This window comes from Sapajus apella, unplaced genomic scaffold (genome assembly GCF_009761245.1).
Source record: "Sapajus apella isolate SASKATOON/1434 unplaced genomic scaffold, GSC_monkey_1.0 scaffold94, whole genome shotgun sequence".
NCBI lineage: Eukaryota > Metazoa > Chordata > Mammalia > Primates > Cebidae > Sapajus > Sapajus apella.
Window position 1 is genome coordinate 4,119,038 of NW_022437034.1, and position 13,954 is coordinate 4,132,991.

The window sequence follows — 13,954 nt, forward strand, 5'->3', positions numbered from 1 at the left end:
TAAAAAAAAAAAAAAAAAAAAAAAAAAAAGAATATATTTTGTTATTTATAAACTATGCCTCAATTAGGGTTATTTCTTGAAAATTCAAATTATGAAAGATTTTAGTGTGAAGCTTTTGTATGTAATGTAGGCATTATAAATTACTAGAATAGAAAGGGAAATAAGCTGTAAATGTCTACAACTACAGCTATGGAAAATATGATGCACTTGGCATTTCCAAAACATTAATCTCATATATTTCCTGTAGACTCTTTATTTTATTTTTGAAAATTGCTTTTGAAAGCCAGGCACAGTGTCTCATGCCTGTAGTCCCAGCACTTTGGGTGGCCAAAGCGGGTGAATTGCTCAAGCTCAGGAGTTCAAGACCAATCCGGGCAACATGGCAAAACCCTGTCTCGATCAAAAAAAAAAAAAAACATAGCCAGGCATGGTGGCACACTCCTGTAGTCCCAGCTATTCAGGAGGCTGAGACAGGAGAATCACTTGAGCTTGGGAGCTCAAATCTGCAGTAAGCTGTCATCACGCCACTGCACTCCAGCCTGGGTGATAGAGCAAGACTCTGTCTCAAAAAGAAAAAAAAAAAAAAAAAACGGTTTTAGACATGGGGTCCGGCTTGGTCACTCAGGCTGGAATGCAGTGGCACAATCGTAGTTCACTGTAGCCTCAAACTCCTGGGCACAAGCAATCCTCCTGCCTTAGCCTCTCAAGTAGCTGGAACTACAGACAGATGCCACCACATCTGGCTAACTTTTGACTCTTAAAAGATGCTAGTAAGGAAACATTATCATTTATGTATCACGTAGTGTGCTAAGTGTTTTAAATTGTTTATTTCATTCATTTCTCATAACAGTTCTATGAATTAGGGGTTAAACCCATTTTATATATGAAAAACGTGAGGCTCAGAGAAGTTACATATATGCCCAAAATTACAGAGCCAAGATTCAGTCCCAGATTTGACTCCAAAGCCTGTTTTTTACCCTCAGTGCTCACATCTTTAAATCATTAGTTGCTTATGTGAAAAATTTTGATTTTAAAACGGCATTTTAAAAATGTATTTGAAAATTATTTCAGAAGAGGGTTATTCTGATATTTGTTTTACTAGGGCCCTATAAATCAAGAATACTGAGGGAAAAAATAAGGAAATAGGCATTCTATGCTATACTTTTATAGATGACCCCTTCTATTTTATAGCTCCTAATAATGTTTACCTTCATAACATTTTGTTATAAAATCTTGAACAACTGAGTTTGGGTTCTGTCTCTCCAAGTTCATGAAGATGTTCAAGAGAACATGAATTGCTTTTGATAGAATACTAACTTATGACAACTGAAGAATGACAAAGTTCATAAATTTGGAATGCAGACCTATATTTCTCATAAACGTTGCAGCCTGCAGGGTGGCCACTCTGACAGGCTGGGAAGTGTAGCCTCCAGTCAGAAGCCAAAAACAGACACCTTGAGGAAGAGGCAAAAAGAACAGGAATGCATGCTGAGCAGGGTGGCCAAATCCACATACTCACTACATATAGGAGAGGTCATGAATATTTATGAAAGGAGAAATGTGTGTATGCACAACTGAGCTTCATGCCCCTTCATAGGTCTTGTGTATAAAAATAGCTGCATCCGCATGATTTGAGGTAGACTTTTCAGCTCTCTGGCGTCAAAAGATGAAGCAGAGGGTTTGAAAACCCTCTCTGTGCATTCTCCATAGACTGGCCAGAACCAGGCAAAAAAAGAGGGGCAGTGTTGTGTAGGGATTCATGAGCCCCACACACTGGGCGCCAGAATGTAGGGAACCAGCCCTGTATCACTTGTGGGTACCCTGTGTTTGGTGGTGACAAAGGAATGAGAAAAAGACAGATTAAGAGAGATAATGGGACCAGGGGGGCATTACTCATTACTTTGGAGGAGACAGTGAAGGCCCCGAACTCTGATCATCCACACTGTTTTTTTTTTTTCTTTAATGTTTGTAAGTTATCTTCAAGTATCCATACTATTTATTGGTTATAATCACTTTGATCTACAGGGTAGGGGTGGAGTGATGGTGGGGAGGGGGTGATGGTGGAGTGAATCAGTGAGCCGGAACTGGTGTGTCATTCTAAGGATTGATAACAGTGGCGGTTTGGGAGTTTCACAAAACAAGAACATATGATTATCTTTAGCTTATTATCTATATGCAGCTGATGGAACGCGGGCCTTAAAAGGAGCCTACAAGTCTGGCTGCGTCACAGTGCTACGAAGGGGTTTCACGTCCTTGAGCACAATGTTTATGGTAACAAAGTGTAGGTCATCCTGCACCAGAACATGAGGCATGGAGAGGCCTTCCTCCTCAGAGGCCTCCTGCGGCCTTCCACAGTTTGTTGTTCCTTGTTTATGTGTTAGTCATAACCAATTTATGTAGGCACTCTGTAAGTCCTTTCTCCTTTGCTGCTTTTCCCAACAGTGTTGTGCAGTTAACTGCTTAATATCAGTGGTGGATTCTTTAGAAAGGGCTAGTTTCTCTTAAGCCCTTAGGAAAGAATGCCTAATGGTTACTAGCAAGGAAGGGGTATAATGAGTTATGTCTGACCTCACATCTGTCATGGCTGAGAACTTAGCTTTAAAGGTTACTCTGGGCTCCCCTTGGCCAAGAGAGGGCCCATTCAGTCAGTTGAGGAGCTTAGGATTTCATTTTTGTTTCTCGCTTATCAGTTTGCGTATAACATTGTACTATATATACATGAATTGACTGTCCTGGAGTAAGAATCTCACTTATTAGTGTACTTTTTGAAAGCTCTGGATCTTGAGAGCCACATCCTACAGGCTGTGAAGTCGGGCCCAGCAATCTCTGACTGCTTAATAAAATCTTGCTAAATGGAAACCAGAGTTTGTATTCATCAATATCAAGAACTTCACCTGATATATTTGGGAAAACCTCTCCTTGAACCACTCAGAAGACAGCTCCTTGCCTGTTTTTTTATACCTGCAAAATGAGCTGTGTGATCCATTTGATCTTTTATAAGCCAGTTCCCAGAATAACCTTCAACTAAAGCTAAAGGGCATGTTCTTAAACCTTTGAAAACATTTAAAATCACACTAATATAGACCCCCATGCAAGAATAGTAATAATGTGACTTTAACTTACATCGAAATCCAATTTTCTTATGTTTGTGTGTCTTTTTCATTCAGATGTTACAGTGGTTTATCAAAATGGGTTACCTGTGATATCTGTGAGGCTACCATCCCGGCGTGAACGCTGTCAGTTCACACTCAAGCCTATCTCTGACTCTGTTGGTGTGTTTTTACGACAACTGCAAGAAGAGGATCGGGGAATTGACAGAGTTGCCGTCTATTCACCAGGTATAGTCATCATCATCATTAAGTACCATCTACCCCTCATTTCACCCCACACCATTCCTAGACACATACATACACCACACACATAGCTACAAAAGAACCCTTAACTTCAGAAATCTTTTTTCCTTTGCTTAGCACTTAATCAGGAGAGAAAGTGATTTCTCCCCCAGTGATACTCAGAATGTAATTGATTGGTTTTAGCAAATCTGTGTGCACACAGAGTCTCATTCAAAAGCAGCTCACATATGATACCATGGGCAAGGATGAACAGTCAATCACATTATATATTATTGAGATTTGTTATCATTATGGTAGGTGTAGAATAAATACTTCAGTAGTTAAACCCTCATCTCTGGAAAGGAGGTTGCTAAAATAAAGAAATATGTGATTTGAAAAGAATATAAAATAAGGCACTAAAATTACCATTTTATTTATTTCATTTATTTATTTTTTAAGTGCCTTAAGTTTTTTCCCCAACCTACAGTTTTTTCAAACCCACAGAAAACTTGAAAGGTTAGTACAATAAATCCCTATTTACCCTTCACCTGGATTCACAAGTTAACAATTACCACATTTCTACTCATCTGGCGATATAATTAGTAGACCAGCATGGTGGATGTATAATACTTTGCTAACCCCAGCATCTGTCTCTACTGAATTATTGACAACTAATCAGTGACTATACTGAAAAGTACTATGTCAGAAAATACTGTTGTTGTTTTTTTTGACTCAACCAGCTTCCATTACAGACAATGTAAGTCCATACAGCTCTTCCAGTGACCCTAGATTTCCAATGTATACCTATAGAACTATGACCATTAATTGTTTCATTTGCTCATATAGTTCAACAGGAAAAGCTGTTGTTCAATCTTCACAGACTTGAGGCCCAAAAACAGAGTTTTAGACAACCTAAACTTTGTTTGCATAGAACTGGGAAATGAGGCCAAAAGTTAACTGAAATTTAAAAGGGAAGAGGTAATTTTTAAAATGATTTTGAAGATTGAATTTTCCTGACCATTCTTGAATAATTATGGACCTATGACAAGTTTCATTTAAAATTTTCACAGATGGCGTTCGTGTTGCTGCTTCAACAGGGATAGATCTCCTCCTCCTTGATGACTTTAAGCTGGTCATTAATGACTTAACATATCATGTACGACCACCAAAAAGAGGTAAAATAGTAACCTTGGTAAGGTCACAGAAATGTGGGAAGGGCTTTTGGAAAGAACTTTATGTTTTTTTCCTTGGGTAACCTTGAGAAACAGACAATATTCAAAGAACACTCAAAGTTTTACATACAGATGACACTATTTCAGTTGAAGAGCTCATTGAGTACCTGGCACTTGGCTAGTACATTGACTAAAATTACTTAGATTCTGCCTAGATTCCAGAATGCTTTATTATCTGACATTGTCATTCTGTTTCACATAAATGAATGTCCTACATAACTTAAGCTCCTTCCCTTCATAAAGGCCAAAAGTCATACTACTTTAATAACATTTCAGGGGTTATCTTTTTAAAATAAGCTATAGGCTTCTCTGTTCTCTCAAGCATTGTAACAAGTATTGAGCTTTTTTTATGGCTCAAGGTCAGCAGTCTGAAAGTCAATTATTGTACAGTAGTAATAGTTCTTAGGAACTTCTGACATGTTGCGTGTTTTATTTATTTTATTGAGACAAGGTCTCACTCTGTCACCCGGGATAGAGTGCACTGGCATAATCACAGCTCACTGCAGCCTCAGCCTCAAGTTATCCTCCCACCTTATCCTCCCGAGCAGCTGGAATAGCTCGGACTACAGGCATGTGCCACCATGCCTGGATAATTTTTTTTCTTTTTGTAGAGATGAAGTCTCACTATGTTGCTCAGGCTGGTCTTGAACTTCTGGGCTCAAGCACTCCTCCCTCTGTGGCCTCCCAGAAGTGTTGGGATTATAGACATGAACCACTGTTCCTAGCCTATATATGCTTTTATGGGAAAAGGTAAGGTGCTCACCTCAGACACATGTTTTAAGAAGGCATCAAAAAACTCAGTAGTCAAGATAAAGTAGTTTTTTTGTTTTTTTTAAAGATTCTTGCTCTGTCACCCAGGCTGAAGTGCAGTGGCATGATATTGGCTCACTGCAGCCTCTGCTTCCCCAGTTCAAGCTAGTAGAGATGGGGTTTCACTGCATTGGTCAGGCTGGTCTCGAACTCCTGACCTCAGGTGACCCATCCGCCTCGGCCTCCCAAAGTGCTGGGATTACAGGCGTGAACCACTGCACCCAGCAGCCAGGCGAGAGAAGGAGAGAGAGAGAGAAAGAGAGAGAGAGAGAGAGAGAGAGAGAGAGAGAGAGAGAGAGTGTGTGTGTGTGTGTGTGTGTGTGTGTGTGTGTGTGTGTGTGTGTGTATTTTAAGTAGAGATGGAGTTTTGCCACGTTGGCCAGAATGGTCTTGAACTCCTGACCTCAAGTTATCCACCCACTTTAGCCTCCCGAAGTGCTGAGATTATAGACATGAGCCACTGCACCTGGCAAGATAAATAGTATTTTAATGTACTATTTTTAAAAAACAAAGTTAATGCAAAAAAATGCATGATGAACACAATTTTAAATAAAGACGGAGTCCGTATTGCTAATGTTTCTTTTCATCCTGGGCTATCCTATGGCTCTGCACAGTACAATGCTAAGTAGCCCTCTAAAATAGCATTTTGAGTTGTGCCTTTTTTGGTCTTGTTTCTCTATCTGCACTTAATATTCATTGTTACTCACTGCTGTTGTTAATGCTCTTTCTACCACTCCCTCTACCAGCCCCACAGGACAGCTGTTCCCATTCTTTTTGTCACCAGGGACCAGTTTTGTTAAAGATAATTTTTCCACTGACAATGGGGGTGGGGGCAAGGGTGGTGGTTTTGAAATGAAACTGTTCCACCTCAGATCATCAGGCATTAGTTAGATTATCATAAGAAGTACACAACCTAGATCCCTCACATGCACAGCTTAGAACAGGGTTTGTGCTCCTATGAGATCTAATACTGCTGCTGATCTGAAAGGAGGTGAAGCTCAGGCAGAAATGCTCACTTGCTGACCTCCTCCTGTGCAGCCCAGTTCCTAACAGGCCACTGACCAATATTGGTTTGCACCCCAGGGACGGAGGACCACTGCTTTGGACATTCCTTCTTTTCCATCCTGCTTTGAAGAATTGGGTTTAGGCCTGGTAAGGTGGTTCACACCTGTAATCCCAGCACTTTGGAAGGCTGAGGCAGGAGGATTGCTTAAGACCAGGAGTTTGGGACCAGCCTGGGCAACACAGTGGCACATCTTTCAAAAAAAAAAAATAAAGAAAGAATTGGGTCTAACGTAGAAAAGTTCTGAGTGAAACCCTGTTAATAAATTCCTCTATAATATGGTCCCCATCTACCTTTTACAATGTTTTCCATCCTCCATGTTGCCTACTTTTTCTCCACTGCATATTCCTTTATGGTTTCCTGAACTATGCCCCTTTCTTTTCCATCACACTGTTTGCTCACTTTCCTCTGCCTAAGATGTCTTTCTTCCTAGCCCCTGTTTCTCAAGTCAAAATTGTCAGTATTGACTCTTCCAGTAAGCCTTTAATGATCATATTCTTTCTCTGACCCCTGACCAACCAAAAATGGTTAATCTCTTCTCTGAATTTTGCTTAGTCCTTTTCTTTGTAGAGATGCTCTGAGGGAAGGCACTGTGATTTTGTGTTCCCCACTGATTCCTTCTATATGGAGTGAATTAAATGTGTTCACTGGGTAGCATTTTGACTGTGCAGAGGCCATATTCATTTTCTTTAAGCTAGATGAGAGGGAGCTAGCTGGTGGAAAGTATAGAAAAGTATCCTTAAATAGTAAGAATGGAAAGATATTCTTTAAATACAGTTGACTGTTGAATAAAACCGGTTTGAAAAAACTTGCAAATGAACCACATAACCTAGATATATCAAAAAATTAAGAAAAAGTTAAGTATGTCATGAATGCATAAAATATATATAGATATGAGTCTATTTCATTTTTATTTTTGAGATGGAATCTTACTCTGTCCCCCCAGGCTGGAATGCAGTGGTACAAAATTATCAAAACTTATGCACACTTTTACAGACCATACATGATGCCATTTGCAGTTGAGAGAAATGTAAACATATAAAGATGCAGTATTAAATAATAACTACATAAAATTAACTCTAGTACATAGTGTACTACTGTAGTAATTCCATGGCCACCTCTTGTTTCTATTGTGGTAAACTCAAGTGTTTCTCATATCAGCTTAAAACACTGTGGTGCTAATCATCTCTTCATGGATAGTTCATCTCTCCAGTAAATTGTCTTTATTGCAGTAAAAAGTGATCTCTTGCAGTTCTTGAATATTTTTTTGTGTGTTTAGTGCACCTTGAATAACACCATGGGACCCATACGAAGTGCTACCAGTGATACTGGAAGTGCTCCCAAGAAGCAGAGAAAATTCATGACAGTTTAAGAAAAAGTTGGATTGCTTGATATGTACCGTAGGCTGAGGTCTGCAGCTACGGTTGCCCATCATTTCAGACAGATGATTCATCTTGTAAACAGACAATGTAAACTTATAATATAGATAAATACAGTATAGCACTGTCAGTTTATTTTCCCTTCTTTATGATTTTAATGTTTTCTTTTGTCTAGCTTACTTTACTGTAAGAATACTATATATGATACATACACAAAACATTCGTTAATTATTTATGTTAATTGTAAGGCTTCTGGTCCACATAAGCTGTTAGTAGTTAAGTTTTTGAGGTTTTAAAAGTTGTAGGTGGTGGTGCCCCAACCCCCCCACACATTGTTCACCGGTCAACTGTAGTAAGACATTATTGAATCAGATTTTATTAAGTTGGAATAATGAAATATGTAGACCGGAGACAGCCATATATCAGCTATGCTAATGTGTTTTTCTTCTTTAGTCCCTGATTCTCAGGCTAGAAGGTCTGTTTAAAATAACAGAAGTACAGGTTCTGTTTTAGTATCTTTTTGTGTGAATTACCTAGGGAGTTCATCTATTTAGATTTTCTTTTGGTAACATTCTGAAAGTTGACTAATATATTCCTATATAAAGTATAACAATCAGGAAAGTTAAGATGTGAGTTTCCATATATTATATTGTCAAAAACTAAAGATATTTTAATCAGTTAATAAATACCAACCATTTATGTAATACTGATTTTTTAAACAGAAATGAACATTTAGTTTTTTAAAAACTAAAACTTTTCTCAAATTGAGTAAAAAGAGGTAGAAATTGAAAAACGGGGGATTGTATTTGATTATGTGGTGATTTGGCAACCACAAACAACCCTTTCCTTTCTCTGTATCCAGGAACTGTGGAATATCTACCTTGCTTCTCTAAACTAGGGTATGAAGCTTGCAAGGGTCAAAAATCTTTAATTCATGCAAATAATCGTAAATTGAAGTGTGAACTTTAGTAGCTCAATAGCAGCATTGGTGTAGAATATGAAAAGACCTTTTTAATGTTTAGATGCACAGATTATAGCTCTCTTAGTTCTGCTATTCGCTAGTGAAAGATTATGCCATCAGCTACCATCTCTCACAGAAACTCAATTTGATTTTAAATTCATAAACACTGTTTTCTTTTCTTTTAAAAAAAATTTTTTTTTTTTGAAACAGGGTTTCACTCTGTTGTCCAAGCTGGAGTGCAGTGGCATGATCACAGCTCATTGCAGCCTAAACCTCCCAGGCTCAAGGAGATCCTCCCACTTCAGCCTCCCAAGTAGCTAGGACTACAGGCACATGCCACCACGCCTGGAAAATTTTTTATTTTTTGTAGAGATGAGGTTTCCCTATGTTTCCCAGACTGGTTTTTAAACATAATAAAGAATATCTTTCTTTCTTCTTTTGATAAAATGCAAAATAGGCTCAAATTTTGTTTCTACCATGTGTCTTTCTCTCCCTGGTCAGGAAGGTATTGCTGACATCCAAGGTACCACCACTCTTTTTCAGTTGACTAAAGTAAGAGAGTGGTTGGGAAATTCTGTATTGAAGAGGGATGCCATTCATTGAGTAAGCATGTTTCTCTGCCCTACATCTTAACGCTTTGGTGAAAATGCTAAATGGGGGAAAGAAATAGAAAGCATTAGGTTCAAGATGTTAAAGAGGAATAATATTAGGGGTTTTTTATTTTATTTTATTTTATTTTTTGGTGACGCAATCTTGCTCTGCCTAGGCTGGAGTGCAGTGGTACGATCTTGGCTCACTGCAACCTCTGCCTCCTGAGGTTCAAGCAATTCTCTTGCCTCAGCCTCCCCAGTAGCTGGGATTACAGGCGTGCACTACCACGCCCAGCTAATTTTTATGTTTTTAGTAGAGATGGGGTTTCACCATGTTGGCCAGGCTGGTCTAAAACTCCTGACCTCATGATCTGACCACCTCGGCCTCCTAAAGTGCTGAGATTAAACACAGTGCCAGGCCAATACTAGGGTTTTATATATACATGGGGAAGATGGAACAAATCTGCTTTATCTAATAGAATAGTTAATGAAGGAAAACTTTTCTAGGACAGTTTTTAAATTTTTGACACAAATTTTTCTCCTCCTCACTTTTTACCGCCTTTAACTTTGACTTCTCTCTCCTATTTATTATTTTCCCTGTTTATGGACAGCACTTTAGACCTAAAAATGCTCTATGAATGTTGTTTACCAATAAACTCTTAAGTTCATATACTTCCACCAGGCACTGAGGGTACAGGGCTCATTCATTTAGAATTCAGTGTAGGGGCCAGGCGCGGTGGTTCACACCTGTGATCCCAACACTTGGGGAGGCTGAGGCTGGTAGATCACTTGAGGCCTTGAGGCCAGTAGTTCAAGACCAATCTGGCCAACATGGTGAAACCCTGTCTCTACTAAAACCACAAAAGTTAGCCAGGAATGGTGGCACACCCTGTAATCCCAGTTACTTGGCAGGCTGAGGCACAAGAATCGCTTGAACCCAGGAGGGGGAGGTTGCCGTGAGCCAAGATTGTGCCACTGCACTCCAGTCTGGGTGACAGACAAAAACTCTGTCTCAAAAATAAAAATTCAAAGTAAAAATTAAAAAGATAGAATCTAGGCTGGGTGCAGTGGCTCATGCCTATAATCCTAACACTTTGGGAGGCCAAGGTGGGTGGATTGTCTGAGCTCAGGAGTTCAAGACCTGCCTGGGCAACATGTCAAAACCCTGTCTCTACCAAAAAAAAAAAAAAAAAAAAAGTTAGTCAGGCATGGTGGCAGAAACTCAGTCTACCACCCCACTAGCCAGATCTTTTTTCACTCCTTAATATCTCCGTGACTTTTTGAATACTATTACTAGACCTCATTAGGGAGAGAAACTCTTATTTGTTTTTTTTTTTCCCTTCTATGGTAACTAGATCAGTACAGAAGTGTTTGTTAATCTTGTCTGTCTGGGACTTAAAGTACTTGTTTATAAATTGTGAGCACCAAGCTTACTCATGCTGTTATCTTGAGGATAACATGGGAAGATGTATGTAAGAGGGTTTCATTGACCATAGGTAATTTATGCCCACTTTTTGAATTAACTTTTTGAAAGGGGACTGAGCTTGTAAGAAAAATTTAATATTGGTATAGTAGAGGCACTGTAATAAGCTCCAGGCCTAGAAATCGGGAGACCAGGACTCTACGCCTTACTGTGACGTTCTGGACAGGTTACTTCAGCCTCCTAGAGTGCAGTTTCTTCTGGTAACTTTGGACAGTTTAAAGCTATATATATGCAAATGTGAGCAGCAGCTTTGGTACAAGGAAGATGCTGTTGACATAGATGACTTCTGGAAATCAAAGTGCTCTTGCATTTATGTTCCCATCAATTCAGCACACATTTACTGAGGCATAGAAGATACCCAGCTAGGTGCTGTATCCCATTTTACTGTATCAGCTCTTTTCTAATCCAATTTGCTACCTTCGTTTTAATTTTTTCATTGATTGAACTTCTGTGATAACTATACTAAAGGACATTCTTTTTTTTTTTTTTTTTTTTTCTTTTGAGACGGAGTTTCACTCTTGTTACCCAGGCTGGAGTGCAATGGCGCGATCTCGGCTCACCGCAACCTCCACCTCCTGGGTTCAGGCAATTCTCCTGCCTCAGCCTCCTGAGTAGCTGGGATTACAGGCACATGCCACCATGCCCAGCTGAATTTTTGTGTTTTTAGTAGAGACGGGGTTTCACCATGCTGACCAGGATGGTCTCGATCTCTTGACCTCGTGATCCACCCGCCTCAGCCTCCCAAACTACTGGGATTACAGGCGTGAGCCACCGCGCCCGGCAAGGACATTCTTAAAGAATGTTTGAAATATATGGTTAGTTCTGATCTGACTGTAGCTTGTTTCAATTTAGAAGAGGGCTACCCTTATGCTGTACCTAATATTTAAAGTTAATAAGATTCTAAAATGAAAGCTTTACTTGAGCTTTTTAAAAAATTTTTCTTTGTAATCCCAGCACTTTGGGAGGCTGAGCTGGGTGGATCACCTGAGGTCAGGAGTTCAAGACCAGCCTGACCAACATGGTGAAACCCCGTCTTTAAAAAAAAAAAATTCACGTTACCCAAATACGAATTTACTTTTTACATTTCTGGACAACTTTTTTGTTTTAACAAGAACTATTGGCTGGGCATGGTGGCTCATGCCTGTAGTACCAGCACTTTGGGAAGCCAAGGCAGGCAGATCGCTTGAGTCCAGAAGTTCGAGACCAGCCTGGGCAACATGGTGAAAACTTGTTTGTACAAAAATTAGCCAGGCATGGTGGCTGGTACATACCTGTAGTCTGCAGTCTCAGCTGCTTGGGAAGCTAATGCCAGAGGATTACTTGAGCCCTGGAGGTAGAGGCTGCAGTGAGCCAAGATCACTGCACTCCAGCCTGGGTAGCAGAGTTAAGACCTTGTCTCAAAAAAAAAAAAAAAAAAAAAAGAACTATTACTTTCCTTCAGTTTAACACTGAAGGTGAAATACCTGTAATAGATGAATCTGCCTCATTTGATAGTCCCAGGAATAGCAACTCTTCATATAAGGCGTACATTTAAAAAAGTGTAACTGCTTTGTTTCAGACCTCTTAAGTCATGAAAATGCAGCAACATTGAATGATGTAAAGACATTGGTCCAGCAGCTATATACCACACTGTGCATTGAGCAGCACCAGTTAAACAAGGAAAGGGAGCTTATTGAAAGACTAGAGGATCTCAAAGAGCAACTGGCTCCCCTGGAAAAGGTAAAACTTCAAATTTCAGGTTTTACACTTCACCTGTATTTTTTCCAGAGCATGTATGTTTCTGATTTTTTTTCTAAGTTTTATGCAGTTGAGTCATGTCAATCAAATTAGTTCTTTAGTTTATAGAACTGAACCATAAAAAAAGTTTCAGTCAAAGATAAGAAAGAGCTTAAAAAGGAATTGTTTGGAGCCTTGATGATGGACTTAGAGCTTTCAGGTCTAAATGTACTGCCCTTAACCAGATTTACCACCTTTAAAATTAAGATCAGAATAATTGCTGATCAGGAAAGTCTCTTCAGTATAGTGGAATGATTTTAATCAAGTTAAAAATGAATATTACAGTTGGCCCTTCGTTATCTGTAGGTTCTACATTTGCAGACTTAACCAACCTCAGATAGAAGATATTTGGGGGAAAATAAAACAATAAAACATAACAAGGCCAGATGTGATGGCTCACAGCTATAATCCCAGCACTTTGGGAGGCCGAGGAAGGTGGATCACCTGAGGTCAGGAGTTCAAGACCATCCTGGCCAACATGTCTAAACCCCATCTCTACTAAAAGTATAAAAATTAGCCAGGTGTCATGGCACATGCCTATAGTCCTAGCTACTCAGGAGGCTGAGGCGCAAGAATTGCTTGAACCTGGGAGGCATAAATTGTAGTGAGCCGAAATTGTGCCACTGCATTCCAGCCTGGATGACAGAGCGAGACTCTATCTCAAAAAAAAAAAGAAAGCAATACAACAACAAAAAATCATACAAATTTTAAAAACCAGTAACTATTTATATAGCATTTACATTGTGTTATAAGTAATCTAGAGATGATTTAAAGCATGTGGGAGGATACGCATAGGTTATATGCAGATACTATGCCATTTTATATAAGGGACTTTAGCATCTGTGTATTTTGTATCTTGGTGCAGGGGGTGTCCTAGAACCAATTCACCACAGATACCAAGAGAAGACTGCATATAGAATATTATGCAACTATTAAAGTGACTATGTACATTTAATTTGCTATAGAAACCAAATCATAAAATAGTGTGCATACTATGATCCAATCTTTAAATGTGTTATACATATACCTGTTTATATATATACATACACAGAGAGAGAAATCAGAAGGAATATATTCCAAAATATAAATACAGTAGTTGGGTTATGACTGATTTTTCTTTACACCTTTCTGAATGTTTACAGTGAACATATGTTAACCTTTATTTTTCCTATGATACTTCAATTTTAAGACATCTGATTTTAAGGAGTAACAAGGGGAGCAAATACTCTTAGTATTTTACATTTCCTGATTCCTGAAAAATAATTCTCATGATTTATAAAATATTTACTATGTGTCATGAATTATGCTAGTATTTTACCTATATTCTC

General features: G+C 39.0%; 1 protein-coding gene across 12 annotated transcripts in view; it reads left to right on the top strand.

The window, feature by feature from the left end:
• MCU (mitochondrial calcium uniporter) overlaps nucleotides 1-13,954 on the top strand; it is a 233,895-nt gene that overhangs the window by 196,595 nt on the left and 23,346 nt on the right. For all 12 annotated transcript variants that reach the window (XM_032256319.1, XM_032256317.1, XM_032256318.1 and 9 more), the window contains 3 exons: nucleotides 3,168-3,338; nucleotides 4,403-4,507; nucleotides 12,409-12,569. In XM_032256319.1, the coding sequence (XP_032112210.1) occupies nucleotides 3,168-3,338; nucleotides 4,403-4,507; nucleotides 12,409-12,569 (437 nt within the window). The remainder of the gene's footprint in view (nucleotides 1-3,167; nucleotides 3,339-4,402; nucleotides 4,508-12,408; nucleotides 12,570-13,954) is intronic.